The 20,179-nt window shown below is 39.7% G+C and overlaps 1 protein-coding gene across 2 annotated transcripts in view; it reads right to left on the reverse strand.

Annotated features, from left to right (window-relative positions):
* The window catches only part of CDH6 (cadherin 6, type 2, K-cadherin (fetal kidney)), a 152,390-nt gene that overhangs the window by 31,536 nt on the left and 100,675 nt on the right, over positions 1 to 20,179 (reverse strand). For both annotated transcript variants that reach the window (XM_010853842.1, XM_010853843.1), the window contains exons 3-4: positions 4,716 to 5,010; positions 1,203 to 1,322 (exon numbers count right to left, since the gene is read on the reverse strand). In XM_010853842.1, coding sequence (XP_010852144.1) covers positions 1,203 to 1,322; positions 4,716 to 5,010 — 415 coding nt within the window. The remainder of the gene's footprint in view (positions 1 to 1,202; positions 1,323 to 4,715; positions 5,011 to 20,179) is intronic.

Raw genomic sequence — 20,179 nt, forward strand, 5'->3', positions numbered from 1 at the left:
TGAATATTCAGGGCTGATTTCCTTTAGGATTGACTGGTTGGATCTCCTTGCAGTCCAAGAGACTCTCAAGAGTCTTCTCCAACACCACAGTTCAAAAGCCTCAATTCTTCAGCACTCAGCTTTTGTTATAGTCTAACTCTCACATCCATACATAACTACTGGAAAAACCATAGCTTTGAATAGATGGACCTTTGATGGCAAAGTAATGTCTCTGCTTTTTAATATGCTGTCTATGTTGGTCATAGCTTTTCTTCCAAGGAGCAAGCATCTTTTAATTTCATGGCTATAGTCACCATCTGCAGTGATTTTGGAGCCCAAGAATATAAAGTCTGTCACTGTTTCTGTTATTTCCCCATCTATTTGCCATGAAGTGACAGGACTGGATGCCATGATCTTGGTTTTCTGAATGTTGAGTTTTAAGCCAGTGTATATATTGAATATATTAAAACGCAATTCATCATAGATAGTATGCTACTTTGTGGAGAAAGTGCAGAAAACTAAGATGTGGAAAAAAGAGTTAAGGCAATCCATTTTTTTTTTAGGGCAGTATCAGTTAAGATAAGCTAGACAATGTGACAACCAACAAAGTAAAATCTCAGTGGCTTAAAAAACTAAAGTGCTCTGAGTAGGCCAGAAAGAAAATCTGCTCATGATAACCTTTAGACATTCAGGCTGAAGACTCACTTGATACTGGTTTCCATCCATGATCACTGTGGCAAGTGGGAGGGAAAATGGTGGATTATGCACCAGGTCTACAAATTTTGCTTGGAAATGACTCATATGACTACCACATTTTATTGCCCCAAATAAATCACATGGCTACATCTAGCTTTCTTGTAAGGTAGAGAGATGCAATCCTACTAAGTAACTAGAAAAAGAAGAATCAGAATATGTGCAAACAACCATCTTGGCTATCAAAAGGGGTTGGCCTTTTAGTTTTATCTCAAACTGGAGGAAATAGTAAGGTAATGTGTAATTTTTCCAAATCTCCCTTGTATAAACACAGTATATGAAAGATCCATTGTCAGATTTCTTGATTAAAATGATCTGGATGTCATGTTTACAAATATGTCACTGGTGCTTGGAGATGAATCTAAGAAAATTCAATCACACTGATTGTTTTTATTAAAAGTTGCTAGCTCAGCTGAGCATGTCAATTAAAATTACATATCTTAAAAAGAAGATGCAAGAGGAATTCTAACCTGTTTCTGATTCAACTGAAAAATAGGGCTGCCCCTGTAGGATGCTATAGACAACTTTAGCACTGTTCCCGTAGGTTGGATCATCAGCATCAGTTGCAGTGACTTGGACAACAAATGTGCCTGTAATGAAAGAAACATGAATTGAAAATAAATGAAGGGTTCATTATGGATCCTCAATACCCACACATTAGCAAAAAGCACAATCATACTTCTATACCAAACTATCATGGCCAGGGAGTGGAGAACCACAATAGGATGCTAGGCTAAAAAACCTTGGATTTCTTATTCTCAAGGAATGTGAGCAACATTCATAAATATTGAAAGGATTAAATTGGGCTTCCTAGGTGACTCAGTGGTAAAGAATCCACCTGCAGTTCAGGAGACATAGGTTCGATATCTGGGTTGGGATCATTCCTCAGAGAAGGAAATGGCAACCCACTCCAGTATTCTTGCCTAGGAAATCCCATGGACAGAGAAGACTGGCAGGCTACACTTCATGGGGCTGCAAAAGAATTGGGTATGGTTGCTCAGCTGGTAAAGAATCTTCTTGCAATGCAGGAAACGTGGGTTTGATCCCTGGGTTGGGACTATCCCCTGGAGAAGGGAATGGCTACCCATCTGCTGTATTCTTGCCTGGAGAATTCCCATGAACAGAAGAGCCTGGTGGGCTACAGTCCATGAGGTGGCAAAGAGTCAGACAGGACTGAGCGAGATTCACTTCCCATTAGTGACTAAAAACAACAAGGATTAAATTAAAGGGGAGCATGGGAAGGATCATGACTTTGGGTGGAACTGATTCGAATCCATCTCCAAGGGTGAGATTTGATTGGATTTTTGCTACAGTGATTCTTTCAAGTTGTCTAGGCCTAAATCTATTGGCATCTTGTACTACTTTCTCTACAAGGATTAGTTTAGGTATTGTTCAGTTGGAGGGCCATTTGTGATTTTGCTGAAAGTTTGTTGTGTCATAGGTGCTTTTGCTCCCTGAATGTAACGTGCTGATGTGGAGCCTGAAAATGCAGCAGCTATTTTGTGATCTTGGCAATGCCAGTCTGAGGGCAAAGCTGAATAGGACAAAATTACAGAGAAATAGCTAGAATCCAAATCAAACTATGTTCAAAGTCCACTTTGCTTTTAGACTTAATGTGACCAATAAACACTTTCATTGTTTAAAGCAATTTGAACTGGGTTTTCTGTTACTTATAAATAAAAGCATCTAGGTGATAAATCTGTTTGATAGAATATAAGATGTTGAACGACCTTCTCTTGAACCTTAAGAGAAGTAGTTTTGGATTAAGTAAAGAATTAATTGGAATAGTGGAGAATACACATCCTGAATTTATAATCCCCAAAGATGACTATAATTAAATGTACAAATTAAGCTATGTTGTTTCAGATTGGCATTCTTATTGTAGAGACCATACTTAATAATAACCTTCAAAGTACCCCTAATCCCCATGAAACTCCATGCAAATTTTTGTGTGTATGCCTAGATGGATATGACACAGTGGAGAAATGCCATAGATTTTACCTGATTCTGAAAGGGGTCTGTGACTTCCTAAAAAGGTAAGACCCTCTGAGTAACATCATTTTATGGATGATTTTTGGTATTCATATTAGACAGAGTAAACATACTGATAGAATTCTCCTGTCCACAAACAGGGTAGGGAAGTCACAGTTAGGGAATACTGGAATTTTCACCCTACTTTTATAATATCTAACCAATTCTATTTATTGAACTAATACACTATACTGTCTTAGGGAGGCACACTCTTGGATGTTGATACATGAGATAGAGCATCCATCCTTGTAATTTAGCAAGGAATGAGGGGAGAATGAAAGCATAAGCTTTTAGAGTGAGAATTAATAGTAGAAGTCAACAAACACCTATGCTCTTACTTGACATCAATGCAAAATTTGATTGCTTTTAGAATATGATTATCTGGATATTTTGAGTGCCTATTAGTTGCTGATGTGGTACTTGGGGCTGTGCACTTGTTTTTTCCTTTCATTCTTATGGTAAGGATTTAGGAGTTGATGTTTATTATTTCTTTTATAGATATGAAACTGGAGGGTCAGAGACACCAAGTCGTTTATTTACCTAAGGCTACATAGTTGCTTATTAGTAGTGATAGTTTCAAGCTCCGGTCCATTTGGTACCAGAGCCCATCTATACCACCTTGTTGCTGTCCCATTACCTTTATGTGACTCCTCTAGGATGCCTTTATGCTCACGATAATGCCCTGTTAATTTATGATAATGATGAATATCAACATAACTGCGCCTGTGTGCAAGTTGGAAAAAGCCTTCTTTTCCTCAAGACCTGTTATTGCCAGCTACCACCCAAATATTGATAAAACATATTTAACTCTATAATGGCTTCAGAAGCAAATGGTGCCCCTTATATTGTACAGTCACACTTTTCACATCTGGCTTTAGCTGCTCTGCATGCTGCTGATGACCAGACAGTCTTTCATTAATTCTTTTTGCCCTTTACCACACAGATGAAAAATATTTTTTTCCAAACAAATCTGTTTGAAAGAATTCTAATCCTCCACTTTGGTAATGATTTGTGATTTTTCTAACAAAACAAAGCAACTTCAAGTAATGAGATGAGCAACTTCTTCATGAGAAACATTTGGATGTTTTATAATCATTTCTGTAGATTAGCTATTGTTCAAGTCTTGGAACTGTGAACTGAAATATCCTTGATATCTGACTCACAGAATGATGGAAATGTTTTTATTATGCAATCTAGCCCTTTTGAACTTGACACCGAGTGAAACTTAAAATAACCCTTTACACAAGTAGTTGAAAATTTGTCACTGTCTCTCCTGAAGTGTTTTAATGTGGTTAACAATGATGTCAGTAGGATTTTTTTCTTAATTTCAGAAAAATTCACATTTTCCCAATCTAAGCAAACTAAATGCACACATTAAAACTGGTAGTAGAATTCTGCACAGAGTATTAACTTACCATATTAACGTTATGAAAGTCTCAATTTTCACCACTTAATAAAGAATATATCCCATAGACATCATCTGTGTATTATTCATGGATTTTTAAAAAAAGTTTTCTTTGAGTCTCTTTCTCAAATATAATTACTCTTCAGTCTGAACTGTAAACTCAGGGCTTTTGTTTTCCACTGGGGAGATCCTTACCTAATGCCCAATTCTACTATGGGCTAAGAGAAAGAGAGAGGACTAACAAGAAATAAAGTGGGCATTTAGAGAGGGAGAGGAAACAGATGAAATGATCTCTCCTTCTCCCTGCCCTTCTCACTCTGCCACTTTTCATTCCCTAATCACTAGAGGAAATGTTGTTTTCTTAAAAATAATAAGACTAATCTTAGGAGACACTGGTCCACTTATAAAAAGGACCTAAATGGATTGTTTGAAACACAGTGCATCTAGAATGTAGCATCCAAGTTCATTCAGTTCAGCAAATTTCACTCTGAGGATTCCTGATTCAGGTGATGTACTAGAGGAAACAGTTGAATCACATCTCACTTACCAACATCAGACATTTCGGGAACAGTGGCCGTGTAAACCTCCTTGGTGAATATTGGTTCATTGTCATTGATGTCATGGATCTTGATGATGAATTCAGACTCGGGCTCCACGGGTCTCCCTGTTTTTCTGTTTATAGCCTGAGCTCGAAGTATGTAAACAGGTTTTTCTTCCCTGTCCAGCCTCTTTGTGGCCTGTATGTCCCCTGTGTTTTCATTGATAATGAAGAGATCTCCTGCTCCATCTCCTGAAAGGATATATTTAAGTGATCCATCTCCTCTATCCTGGTCTGAATGTAACTAGTGTAGGAAAAAAAAATTAAAGAAAGTAAAAGTCAAGCATGTGATCCTGAACTGTTTGTCTTTATGATGCAATGCTATGTTAACTTTCATTCAAGTCTTTCTAAGGGTTGCGAATTTTTTTCTTTTACTGTTTACTGAAATCCTCAATAGTAAATGCCATTTGTTAATGCGCATGTTTCCTTATAATCACAGAAATTTCCAGAACTGGAACTTGTGTAAAATTTAGTAATCCTTATTTTGAAGAATCAAAAACTACAGGCCAGAACAATAAAAAAATGCCCAAGGACACATTAGCCTGGCTGAAACAGAACTATTTTCACTATTTCTCTCTTTTCACTACAGCTTTCAGATTCTATCAATACAGCCACCCCCTCATTTTTATGTACACATACTCACTAGAAAAGCAATACACTGTTGAGAAAAAGATTTTGAATTTTTTAATCAGAGAGTACATTCTGCATCTACACTTTGCTATCTTGGTGTATTTAGGGATGCTAGTTAACCTTTTTTTATTTTAATATGATGGAGATGATAGTCAATTTTCTAGGAAGTGTGAAATTTATTTATTTATGAAATTCAACTCAGAGTATTTGAAAAAAAAAACATCTTAAGTGCTGCCAGGGACAATGCCTTGAATCCCCACCAGCTAGGTAATTTACACAGTCACTTGGAATAAGAATATTTAACACATATTTTAGTTTAATATGGGAAAGGACCTTCTAAAACTTAGTCAGCCTAAAATGGAATAATCTGCCTTATGAAGTAGTTGGTTCTCTGCCCCTGAAGGCAATCAAGCAGAGGTTCTGATAAGATAAACAGCCAGTGAAATGGGTCTGGGTAAAGGGTTGAGCTAATGAACATAAAGACACAACTGAAGTGAAGAGGATGATCTTAACTTGAACATGTAGCCCATGTTACTTATTCTGAATTTCATTTCCACTGTGTTGACTTCCCTGCTGTTTCTTTAGTTCCCTTTTTCCCACCTCAGCAAGACTTTGGGCACTGTCTCACAGGTCTTCTGATAATCTAAGGCTCTTCACAAATTTTTTCAAAAAGTGCTTTTTATCAAGAACTTTTTTAAGACTTCAGTTGTAAGTATACATACAGAAGGGTTAGCGTTCGTAGGAAAGCTGCTAATCTTGAAACCTGTGAGGACCCTGTGCAGTCCTCTTGGGTATAAAAGCCCTTCTGTGTTTCTTCTTTCTTGTTTGTAGAAAAAGGCTTTAGTCTCCTGGGCCTTGCCTGAGTTCCAAAGAGCAGACTCAAGCAGTTACTAATTAGGGAAGTGAGGGAATGCACAAACAAAGGAAAAGCAAATCATTCAGTGATAAGACAGAGTCCTAGTTATACACAGTCCTAAGAGATATACATAACAATCTGACAAATATTTTGAGTTCTGCAGAAGCTAAGCCCCCCACACAAGGTGGAGGATGGTGATTTACATGCTACCACAAACATGTAGACCCCAGATTGTTTGAAACCAGAAGGTTGATGATTATGATTCCTGAAACATTACCCCTTTACCTTTACCCCTTTACCCATCAACCAGTCAGAATAAGGTCCGTAAGCAGCAATTCTCATGCCAAATGTTGCCTTTAAAAACCCTTTCCTGAAAGCTATCAGGGAATCTGGGTCTTTTGAGCATGAGCTGCCCATTCTCCTTGCTTGGTGCCTACAATATATGCTGTACTTTCCTTTGTTACAACCTGGAGTCAGTAGATTGGCTTTGCTGTTTAGCAGTTGAGCAGACCCAAATTCTGTTTGGTAACAATCTCTACCTTACTTCAACTCTGTCTAAGTGGAGCATCAGCTATGTTACAATAGTAATGGCAACACCAGCAACAGGCAAACCAACTCTGAGTTCTCTTGATTAACACTGCATGGAATATTCAGAGTAACTTCTACAAACATATTTGAAAATAGAATCTCAGGAGAAAAGGGGGACTTAAAAACATGTAATCCAGACTTTATATAACTGTGTCCCATGGAATATCATTTATACAAAATGCTGAGAAAAAAGGTTCCGTGGCCCAATAATTTTGGGAAATACTTCATATTCTGCCTCTTTCTTGGAGTCTCCCACTGCCCATTAACTTAAGAAAGGCTATGAGTACCTACAGTTCCAAACTGTACTAAACATTATTTGACCTGGCTTTCCTGAACTTTCTTTGCTTATGTATCCTTTTTGGGTGTGATCCATACTGATGTTCCCCAAAACAGTTTTCCAAGAAACTCATTTTGGGAAACATGAGCTAACTGAACACATCATTGCAGAGTCAACAAACTGAGGCTCTAGAGTACATGCTGCTGCTGCTGTTGCTAAGTTGTTTCAGTCGTGTCCGACTCCGTGCAACCCCATAGACGGCAACCCACCAGGCTCCCCTGTCCCTGGGATTCTCCAGGCAAGAACACTTGGGTGGGTTGCCATTTCCTTCTCCAATGCATGAAAGTGAAAAATGAAAGTGAAGTCGCTCAGTCGTGTCTGACTCTTAGCGACCCCATGGACTGCAGCCCACCAGGCTGCTCCGTGCATGGGATTTTCCAGGCAAGAGTACTGGAGTGGGGAGCCATTGCCTTCTCCGTCTAGAGTACATAGAGTTTCCCAAATCACACAGATCATGTGAGAGTCAGTTAGACCTTGAGTGCAAGAAGAGACTTATAGATTATTCTGTGTAACCACCTCATTTTGAGAGATAAACTGTGCCCAACACCACACGGCTATTGCTACTTAACAGCAGAGTTTGAGGAAGAGAATATTATTCATGCAATTAGTAGCCTTGAAAGCAATTTGACAGAAATAATGCAAGATAAATGCGAACGGGGAGGAAATTGCTTAGAAGTGAGACAAACGCAATAAGAAATGTAAAACAAGTGCATACCATGATTTGTGTAATGTGATATGCTAAGAAAATGTTGAAACCTTGATTATACAGAAAGAGCCACTGGGGAAAGTTTTAACTCTCCATTGTCAAATTCTAATGACCGAAGAGAGCTCTTAAAAAGCTATTTCATTAACTCACGAGTAACGAAAGCGATGTCATTGCCCGTTGGATCTGGCTCCAGGGCAGCCATGGTCAGCAGCCTGGCACAGTGCAGGGAGCACCACATCAGGAGAACCACATGTGGCTCTTGCTCATCCTCTCACTCACCAAGTGTGAGATCATAGAAGAGTCAATTAACCTCCCAGCACTGGGATCCTTACCAGAAAATGAAGATAATGGAGCTACAGGACAAAGCTGTCATGAAGCACTCTTTAGAGACTATATACAAAGACTATGTTTATTCCTACATAAACATGGGATAAAAGCATGTGTTTTATAAAGTGTCTTCTAAATTTAAGATACTGTTACTATGATTAGCTCTTAGTTCATAATAAACAGGTTTTTGCTTTTATTTTGACTTTGAGAACTTTTCTGAGGACTTTGAAAACCCCATTTAACAAACGCACGGTATCGCTGAGGTAAAATCTGTTATCAAAAGCCAGTATTCTTCTACCAGGTGGCAACTGTTATCTTTCCATGTGATTTATTATATTCTGCATTCCGCTAGATTCTAGACTCCCCTCGACTGGTTCTTTCATCACTTTCAATATGCAATCGCTGCACACTTAGTAGGTGAATACCATATCTGGTCACAAGATTTATTCAGGCAAAAGTAATCAGAAACTTATTTTTAGCTGTCAGGAGACACCATGTTGATGACTTATAGAACAAACACCAGGACAATATAAAAGGGCAGTGGAGATACCAACTAAGAGTGTGACCAGGGATTGCTCGGCAGATTCCACTTCTGATTTATCAATATTTGAAAACTAGTGGGAAAATGCATCTCTTCACAAAGGCATTGTATGATAATAAAACAATTTAACTTCACCCCGCTTCCAGCACAGTGTCTGCATCTGATGAAGTGCACAGAATAGAAACTTCTGGAAACCTTAGTGTGCTCTTTCTCTACTCAGCTCCCCCTCTGCTGAACCCCCCTGGGGCAAGTTCTTTTTTTTCTCTTCTTAGGGAGAAGAGGAAACATAAGACATCAGTGCAAGTGAAAGTGGTGGTGACAAGAAGACATTAGGGGTTTATTGAGCTCTTAGAATTTAATTGGATTTTTTTTCCTTTGTGATGTCATTCATCATGGCCACTGTAAAAGGCAGAAGTTAAACAACAACAAATAAAAGGTTGTAGGCTGCCTGAGGCATGTTTTTTACTAATTTCAGTTTAATGTGGCTGTTCCATTAAGTTTAATCATCTGGTTCACTTTTAACGATTCACCATCAAGTAAAAATTATCCACTTTCCTCAGAAAGTCACGTTTCATCTGGGGCTCTCAGGACTTTTTACTACTGTACCTGGAGGATTTTGTTTCAGGAGGAGCTCTTGGTCTTTGCTTGTTTTTCTGTTGACTTATCATCCTCATTATTTTTAAAATAATAAAGTTTTAAAAAATTTATTTATTTAACTTTCTGTTTGCCCTGGGTCTTCATTGCTGGTTTTCTAGTGGCAGTGAGTGGGCGCTACCTTCGAGTTGCAGTGCACGGGCTTCTCATTGCAGAGGCTTCTCTTGTGGAGCACGGGCCCTGGGTGTTCAGACTTCAGTAGGTGTGGCAAGAGGGCTTCGTTGCCTTGCAGCATGAGGAATCTTCCTGGATCAGGGATTGAACCAGTGTCTCCTGCATTGGCAGGTGGATTCTTAACCACTGGACCACCAGGGAAGCTCTGTCATTATTTTTTTTAAGTGTAGTACTTTAACAAGTAAATGCAGGAATTTGGTGTTACAGATATGACCCCATGACAGGCATCACCAAAGCAGTGCCAGTATCTTTTTACCTGCTATATGTACCACCTCCCAACTTGATTCTGACTCCAATTCAAAGGTGTGACACTAATTCTACAGATTTTAGTGGCTTATGGAGCTAGTTAATGCTGCTCCCTTCCTCCCATTACCTATGTGTCTCTGAGTCACTTGTCTAAGTCAGTAACTAAACTGAATTTTCTAAGCATCATTGAGACAAGAAAGCAGAGTTTAAACAGAAGCATACCTACATGACATGACACATCTGAAAGTACCTTAACAGGGGAAGGAATTATGTGATTTTGTTTTCTAAAATAAAAAATTGGGTTATGACTAATATGCTTACAGAAAGTAATGAGGCCCTTTAAGAGATGGAATGAGTGCTAATCTGAGATGTACAAGAATCAGAGAACAGCCATGGTTAAAAGATGTCTGATTGGGACTGAAGTGTAGAAACTGGGTTTGCAGCAGAGAGAACACCTTTGTGCTAAACAGACTGAATAATATTTTAAATTGGGAAAATAAATTTACAAATCAAGTTAGGACAAATTGAAGCTTAACTGAATTCAATATGTATATGTATACACATACATATCTTGACATAATGCTCATATACATAATACTAATAAACACACTTAATGTTGTAAAAATTGTGAAGAGCTTGTTAGATAGAGTTTACATCTGGAAGTAATTTCTCAAAGTCCATGACAGGGATTAGGAGTGGATTTTGTTTTAGAGATCATAGGATTAGATAGGTAAAAAATCTTTTAATAAAATTTTATATTATCAACATATTTTAATAATGCTATATTTGGATGTTAGTGGTTAGTATGAGTTAACTAATTTATATCTGATGATTTTTTTTACAAGTTAAAATGTTGATGGCAGAATATTGGGTGGCCAAAATTTCATTTGGGTTTTTCTATAAGATGTTCTGAATGAACTTTTTGGCTGCCCAATATTATTGTGGTGGGCTGTTGGAACCAGTTAGCCATGCAAGATCTCAGACCTCATCTGCCACCAGAATCAGAAACTGAAAAGGTGTAGCTCAGCAGTCTGTGTTTCAAGAAGCCCTCCAGTAATTCTGATGAGTGCTCAAGTTTGAGCACTAGTACTAATGTTAAAAGCATGCATGATTTTGGGCAAAGGAAAGCAATGGGTATAAAGTCACGCTATGGGGTAGTTGTATAACTTTGGGGAACTTAGTTAATTTCTCCAGGTCTTTTTCTCATCTATGTAAGAATAATACTGATACTTAGTTTACAGGTAGGTTGCTCTGAAAATTAATAAAACAATATATGTAAAATGGTTAACAGAAGGTCTAGCTCAGAGATATGCTTCAATAAATTATTCTTACATCATTTAGTTGTTCAGTTGCTAAGTCGTGTCCGACTCTTTTGTGACCCCATGAACTGCAGCATGCCAGGTTTCCCTGTCCTTCACTATCTCCCAGAGTTTGCTCAGATTCATGTCCATTGAGTCAGTGATTCTATTCAACCATCTTATCCTCTGTTGCCCCCTTTTCCTCCTGTCCTCTTACATCATAAATATGATGTATTCAATAGGCGGATTTTGAAGGTGAAAAGGCTTGTGTCTGAATTCTGACTTTCCTACTGATAAACTAAATTAGATTACTGTAGTAGTCATGCTGTTCATCTTTAAGACAAAACTCAAAAATAAATAAATAAAGAAGAATGGTTTGGAGAGGTGATTAGGTCAGTTGGGAAGTACTGAGTGTAAGTTGTCCAAGATATTTGCCTGGGAATTAGCTGTATCCATAACTCTGGATCTCAAGAAAATGTCTGCTCTGGGGTTATATAGAGATTTGGACATTAATGGCATATAGATAATAGTGGAATCTATGAAAATAGATGGATAATCTCATTTAGAGGGCTTCCCTGGTGCAGGAGACCCGGGTTCAATCCTGGGTTGGGAAGATCCCCTGGAGAAAGAAATGGCAGCCCACTCCAGTATTCTTGCCTGGAAAATCCCATGGACGGCGGAGCCTGGTAGGCTACTGTCCATGGGGTCGCAAAGAGTCGGACACGACTGAGCGACTTCACTTCACTTCATGTGAAACAAGGGAAGACAAGGACCTAAGGAATATCCACATTTAAGGGACAGGGAGAGGAGGACTACCTGGCAAAGTTAATCATTTTGAGTTTTGTCTTAAAGATGAACAACATGACTACTACAATAATCTAATTAATTTAGTTGATCAGTAGGAAAGTCAGAATTTAGACATAAGCTTTTTCACCTTCAAAATCCACCTGTTGAATACTTCACGTTTACATCAAAATCATAAGGACCACCAGAGAGTCACCCTAAATCCCCCTTCTGTCTCTGTCTCCACATTCATTAGATCCCTGCTGCTGCTGCTGCTAAGTCGCTTCAGTTGTGTCTGACTCTGTGTGACCCCATAGTCGGCAGCCCACCAGGCTCTGCCGTCCCTGGGATTCTCCAGGCAAGAACACTGGAGTGGGTTGCCATTTCCTTCTCCAATGCATGAAAGTGAAAAATGAAAGTGAAGTCGCTCAGTCGTGTCTGACTCTTCACGACCCCATGGACTGCAGCCTACCAGGCTCCTCCGTCCATGGGATTTTCCAGGCAAGAGTACTGGAGTGGGGTGCCATTGCCTTCTCCACATTAGACCCCTAACTCCCGCCAATCCTACCTCTTACCTATATCTTGCTCACCACCTTGTGGTGGTGGTTTAGTCGCTAAGTTGTCTGACTTTTGCGACCCCCATGGATTGTAACTCATCAGGCTCCTCTGTCCATCCCAGGCAGGAATAATGGAGTGGGATGCCATTACCCCCTCTGGGGTACTCACCACCTACTTTGTCTCCATTCCTGCTTGTGCTACCCTGGTCCAAGTCACCACCACTGCTCCTTGGTCTATTGCAATGAGGGTCTCCCACACATCTTGTCTTGTCTCCTTTCCATCTATTTTCCTTTCTGCAGTTAGATGAACTTAAACAATTCATACATCAGGTCTTTGTAATCTTGATCTCCACAGGGAAGTCTTCCCTAAGTGGCTAGTCTAAGTTATACTCTCCTGCTAGAGTCTCCCAATTTCTTCCCTAGTTAGCCATCAGCACATTCTTGATTTTTTTTTTTTTTTTGAGAATTTCACAGCTATTTTCATGTTTCAGTCAGCAAACAACTATTTTGCAAATTTCATGAAAAAAGACGCCAAACCTGTCTGGTTCACTTCTGTATTCTCAGCACTTGACATATTGGCACATTATAGATCTTCAACAATGGATGATTACAAAGAAAGAAAGAGTGAAATTTATAAAGATAAAATTGGATAAAATATCAATAATCAATGACAGTTTCTGAAACATAGAAGATAATCAATAAATCTTAATGTCTTCCACCTGATTTCTCACTTGATTTTAGGATAATTCATCAAGGAAAGTTATGACCAACCTAGATAGCATATTCAAAAGCAGAGACATTAGTTTGCCAACAAAGGTTTGTCTAGTCAAGGCTATGGTTTTTCCTGTGGTCATGTATGGATGTGAGAGTTGGACTGTGAAGAAGGCTGAGCACTGAAGAATTGATGCTTTTGAAGTGTGGTGTTGGAGAAGACTCTCGAGAGTCCCTTGGATTGCAAGGAGATCCAACAAGTCCATTCTGAAGGAGATCTGCCCTGGGATTTCTTTGGAAGGAATGATGCTAAAGCTGAAACTCCAGTACTTTGGCCACCTCATGTGAAGAGTTGACTCATTGGAAAAGACTCTGATGCTGGGAGGGATTGGGGGCAGGAGGAGAAGGGGACTACAGAGGATGAGATGGCTGGATGGCATCACTGACTTGATGGACGTGAGTCTGAGTGAACTCCGGGAGTTGGTGATGGACAGGGAAGCCTGGCGTGCTGCAATTCATGGGGTTGCAAAGAGTCAGACACGACTGAGCGACTGATCTGATCTGATCTAATGTATCAAGAAAATATATTCCTGAAGTTGCCAGATAAATTAGCAACTAGGGTTTCCCAGATGGCTCAGTGGTAAAGAATCTGCCCGCCAATGCAAGAGATCCCTGGGTCAGGAAGATCCCCTGGAGAAGGAAATGGCAGCCCACTCCAGTATTCTTGCCTGGAGAATCCCATGGACAGAGGAGCCTGGTGGGCTCCAGTCCATGGGGTCACAAGAAGAGTTGGACATAATTAGTGATAAACAACAACAGCCAAACACTAAGCACATTATCTAATCTAAGCAATCCTAGAGAGGATTCAAGTTATCACCTTAGATATAAAATATTTTATTTAATAACCAATTAAACTTTAATAGTAAAACCAACCTGTACTAGATTTGTTGAAAAGAGAAGATTTGTTTATATCACCTTAGATATAAAATATTTTATTTAATAACCAATTAAACCTCAATAATAAAACAAACCTGTACTGGATTTGTTGAAAAGGTAGTCCCCTGAGTACCTCAAACATTGTAAGGGCTGAGACAGAAGTCATCTGTTAAGGGTGAAGAAGCTTCAAGATTTTATGCAGCCATATTTCGAGTATCATCCTGTTGCTGAAGCTGACGGAAAATGAATGGAAAATGCTCCATTTCACAGAAACACTGTTCTACTAAAATATAATTTAACTGTCAACCACAACTATTTTAAAACACTTACTGGCCTGAAGAGATACATAAAGCAATGGATAAAAAACACCTATTATCTACCTTCGATATATACATTTTCAAGTTAGGCTTGGAAATACTGACTGCTATATAAAAGAAAGGGAATAAAAGCAGAAATTAGACACTTTAGTACTGTTAATTAATATTAGTTAGAAATAATCACCACCTCAGTGGATATGAGTTTGAGCAAACTCCGGGACATAGTGAAAGGCAGGGAAGCCTGGCATGCTGCAGTCCACAGGGTGGCAAAGAGTCGAACATGACTTAGCAACTGAACAGCAACTACAAGGTAAGGGAAACATACAGAGCAACACAGAGGGAACCTGTGAGTTCAACAGGGTGATGTCGGGGCATGTGTTAGCTCTTTGATGGTTTAGGAAGACTTCTTGGAGAAGGCTGAATCACTGAGGGGAGAAAAATGACTTGGCAACCAGCGTGAGCACGTTTCATGGTTTCAAGCCTCCGTGCGGGAGAAAATCAGAGGAGGCCTTGAGTATGTACCTGGAGTAATAAAGACAGTAAAGCCAACTGAAATAGAAGTGCCTTTGCCTTGAGGTGCAGGGTCACATATTTTCTCACACTGCACTCAGATGTGCATGGGAAGATGCAACTTTCTTATTCTTTCTTTTTATAAATAGCTTATCCCTCGAGCTCTAATCCCATTGAGTTCTAGGAACTCGATATTGGATTGAATATTCAGTCAATAATTTAGTGCAATCCAATAAAGTCTCCTGATTCAATAATACAGTCTCTTTAGATAACTCTTTTAAATAAACCCTAGTCTTTCTGGCTTCTTCTTTCTCCCTTTGCTCCTGATTCAGTCGAAGATGATGTCTGAGTGTATGAAGGGGAGAGATCCACATGGCCCATATCAGTGGGAAATTTGGGGCTTTTGGAGCCAAGGGCAGTCCTGTACTGCCTCCGATCCATTGGTTTCTAGACAATAGCTCTCATCCATCATTTTCCTCAGGGGCATCTACAGATCTGCTCTCTAGGGTCTGAGGTGATTATACCCACCCTGCCTGCCTCATTGGCATCACATACCCACTAATGTCTGACTGTCACTTGTCCATTGCCTTTGGCAAATGTGACCTTAGGTATAGGATTGCTTTGTCCTTGGTAGGTACCATCAGTGAGACCATCTACCCTTTTCTTGCCCCGGAGAAGCCCAGGAGCTAAAAGGAGCTTCTCCCTCATCACATGATTGCCTCAAAGGGAAAAAGGCAAAAACCCGCTCTGTTTTCACCTTTACCCACAAACTTGCCACACCTTCCCACTGCCTCCTTTTCTGGACTTGAGATACACTGTCTCATGGAAGTAGAAATGACCTTTGATACACACAGGGGTGAGTTTTCATGTGTTTAGTAGCCAGGAATGTGAAATCCTTCCCTCAGTTTCAAGAATTTATTGTTGTTCGGTTGCTAAGTTTTGTCCAACTCTTTGTGACCCCATGGACTGCAGTACACCAGCCTTCCCTGTCTTTCACTATCTCCTGGAGTTTGCTCAAACTATTGTTCATTAAGTGGGTTATGCTGTCCAACCATCTCATCCTCTGTCATCCCCTTCTCCTCCTGCCCTCAGTCTTTCCCATATTCAGGGTCTTTTCCAATGAGTCAGCTCTTCATATCAGGTAGTCAAAGTATTGAAGCTTTGACTTCAACATCAGTCCTTTCAATGCATATTCAGGATTGAGATCCTTTAGGATTGACTGGTCAGGTTTCAAGAGTACCCCATGACAAGTTTTGGTAGGAGGAAGTGTCAATTTCCACAATAAAAACTGAGATGATAACTGAGGAGGAAGAATGACAAATGGCCTGTAGCTCAGAGCCTGGCACTGATAATTTTTGGTAATTACATTTATAAATGGGATTCACAAGTTCTAATAAATTGGCCTGGCTACTCTCACTTTTTCAAAAAATACTTATTTATTTGGCTGTATCAGGTCTTAGTTGCATCACATGGGCTCTTCTTTGCAGTGCAGGGATACTCTACTTACGGAGTATGGCTTAGTTGCTTGGAGGCATGTGGCATCTTAGTTCTCCAACCGGGGTTGAACCAGTGTCCCCTGCATTTCAAGGCAGATTCTTAATGACTGGACCACCAAGGAAGTCCCCAGGCTTATCTCTTGCTCTGTTAAGTGGATTCTAAAAGAATCTAGAAAATCTCTCTTCCTCTGACAAAACCTAGGATCAGGTTGCCTCCGTATCCCATATTCTTTTTCTATTATACCATGTTGCCTCTTATCATGACCAGAAAAAGTTCTATTCTTCTATATAAGTAATTTGATTGACTTTTATAACAGTGGAAAATATTTCATCTTTAAGTTTTCTCTCATCTGATTAATCATTTGGCAAGGGTCTATCTAGGATTTGGGAAAAGAATAATAGCAAATGTTTATGAAGCCCATACTATGGGCCAAGTAATGTGCTGTAACTCTTTACATAGATTATATAATTTATTACTCATGACGACCATCTTCCTATCACCTCAGCTGATGAGGAAACTGAGGTAAGGTAAGAGTTCAGGGACTCCTCAGCATCATAAAACCAACAGGAGAAGGATTTGAGTCCAGGCGGTCTGACACCATAGTCTAGTCTGTTAACTACAACATATATATTTTCTCTGGATATTTGCATTCAATTCTATGAATGGCATTCCAGTTGAGCTATTTAAAATCCTAAAAGATGATGCTGCGGAAGTGCTGAACTCAATATGCCAGCAACTCAGTGGTGGCCACAGGACTAGAAAAGGTCACTTTTCATTCCAATCTCAAAGAAAGGCAATGCCAAAGAATGCTCAAACTACCGCACAATTGCACTCATCTCACACGCTAGGAAAGTAATGCTCAAAATTCTCCGAGCCAGGCTTCAACAGTACATAAACTGTGAACTTCCAGATGTTCCAGCTGGATTTAGAAAAGGCAGAGAACCAGAGATCAAATTGCCAACATCCATTGGATCATCAAAAAAACAAGAGAGTTCCAGAAAAACATCTACTTCTGCTTTATTGACTATGCCAAAGCCTTTGACTGTGTAGATCACAACAAACTGGAAAATTCTGAAAGAGATGGGAATACCAGACCACTTGATCTGCTTCTTGAGAAATCTGTATGCAGGTCAGGAAGCAACAGTTAGAACTGGACATGAAACAACAGACTGGTTCCAAATAGAAAAAGGAGTACGTCAAGCCTGTATATTGTCACCCTGCTTATTTAACTTATATGCAGAGTACATCATGAGAAACACTGGGCTGGAAGAAACACAAGCTGGAATCAAGATTGCCGAGAGAAATATCAATAAGCTCAGATGTGCAGATGACACCACACTTATGGCAGAAAGTGAAGAAGAACTAAAGAGCCTCTTGAAGAAAGTGAAAGAGGAGAATGAAAAAGTTGGCTTAAAACTCAACATTCAGAAAACTAAGATCATGATATCTGGTCCCATCACTTCATGGGAAATAGATGGGGAAACAGTGGAAACAGTGGAAACAGTGTCAGACTTTATTTTTTTGGGCTCCAAAATCACTAACAGATGGTGATCGCAGCCATGAAGTTAAAAGACGCTTACTCCTTGGAAGAAAAGTTATGACCAACCTAGATAGCATATGGAAAAGCAGAGACATTACTTTGCCAACAAAGGTCTGTCTAGTCAAGGCTATGGTTTTTCCAGTGGTCATGTATGGATGTGAGAGTTGGACTGTGAAGAAGGCTGAGCGCTGAAGAATTGATGCTTTTGAAGTGTGGTGTTGGAGAAGACTCTTGAGAGTCCCTTGGACTGCAAGGAGATCCAACCAGTCCATCCTAAAGGAAATCATTCTTGAACATTCTTTGGAAGGACTTATGCTGAAGCTGAAATTCCAATACTTTGGCCACCTGATGCGAAGAACCGACTCATTGGAAAAGACCCTGATACTGGGAAAGATTGAAGGCACGAGGAGGAGGGGACAACAGAGGATGAGAAGGTTGGATGGCATCATCAACTCAATGGACATAAGTTTGGGTAAACTCCAGGAGTTGGTGATGGACAGGGAGGTCTACCGTGCTGCAGTCCATGGGATCGCAAAGAGTCAGATACAACTGAGCAACTGAACTGAACTGAACTATGACATACATTAAAGATTTATTTGGTACCAAACAATATTTTAAGTGCTGAGTTACAAAGATATATCTAATTCAAGATTTTTGACCTCTGTACTATTCACATTTGGGGCTGGGTAACTCCATTCTGGGCATTGTAAGATTTTAGCAGCATCCTCTCCCCATTGGATACCTGTGGTACCTTTCAAGTTGTGACCATCAAAAATGTCTCCAGACATTGCCAAATGTCCCCTAGGGGACAAAATTGCTTCCTTTTGAGAACCACTGATTGAATCCTCTATCTATCTATCTATTTATCCTTCCATATTTTTTCTCATTTTGTATGCTGTAACTTTAAAAATATCTTCATATAATACCACAAAGTGTTCTGCATTTGCAGAGTTTCCATATGACCCCATTCAATTCAATCTTTTATCTTTTGTTAGATTTAATAACCACAGAAACAGACCTTGTGTTGTGTGAAGGAGAATTTTTGACAAAAGTGCTAAAAGCGAAAGAATTTTAAATCTAAACTCAGGAGAAATGTATTAACTCCCTTGACATTTATCTTTTACACTCAATATCTTGAATTTAATGTCAAAAGTACCAAAGTAACTATTAAATGAACAAAACTTTAGTGCTATAATAGTTGGGGTAAGCAGAATAATGGCTCTCCCAAAGATGTTCATGTCCCAATTCCCAGTGACTGGTTACATCACCTTACATGGCAAAAAATACTTTACAGGGGTGATTAGGATGATTTTCAAGTAGGAAGATTAGGCTGGCTTTTCCAGGTGAGCTCAATGTAATTACCAGGGCCCTTATAAGGGTAAGAAGCAGGGGAGAGTTGGGATCAGAGAAGGAACTGTGATGATGGAGAGGAGGAGGAGGAGAGAGAGAGATGAAGATGCTATGCTGCTGTCTTTGAAGATGGAGGAATGGAGGTCTCCATGAACCAAGTAGACCAGAGAGCATCTAGAAGCTCAAAAATGCAAGGAGATAACAGATCCTCCCTTACAGCCTCCAGAAAGACATCTTGTGGGCATCTTGATTGTATTTCAGACTTGACCTCCAAAGCTATAAAATAATAAATTTGTACTGTTTTAAGCTATTAAGTTTGTGATAATTCATTACAGTGGTGATAGCAAACTAAGGTAGTTCTTAATCTTTGAAATTCGAGGTGAGCTGGAACTGCAGGTGGTCCTTCAAGAATTTTAGTAAAGGAAGAAAACTAACCCTTGGTGAACACTTACTATGTGTTAGGTACTGCAGGAGAATTGATGCTTTTGAACTGTGGTGTTGAAGACTCCTGAGAGTCCCTTGGACTGCAAGGAGATCCAGCCAGTCCATCCTAAAGGAAATCAGTCCTGGGTGTTCATTGGAAGGACTGATGCTGAATCTGAAACTCCAATACTTTGGCCACCTGATGCAAAGAACTGACTCATTGGAAAAGACCCTGATGCTGGGAAAGATTGAGGTCAGGAGGAGAAGGGGACGACAGAGGATGAGATGGTTGGATGGCATCGCTGACTCAATGGACATGGGTTTGGGTGGACTTCGGGAGTTGGTGATGGACAGGGAGGCCTGGCTGCTGCGATTCATGGGGTCACAAAGAGCTGGACACGACTGAGCAACTGAACTGAACTGCAGGAGTGC

The sequence above is a fragment of the Bison bison genome, unplaced genomic scaffold (assembly GCF_000754665.1).
Source record: "Bison bison bison isolate TAMUID 2011002044 unplaced genomic scaffold, Bison_UMD1.0 scf7180017864331, whole genome shotgun sequence".
Lineage (NCBI taxonomy): Eukaryota > Metazoa > Chordata > Mammalia > Artiodactyla > Bovidae > Bison > Bison bison.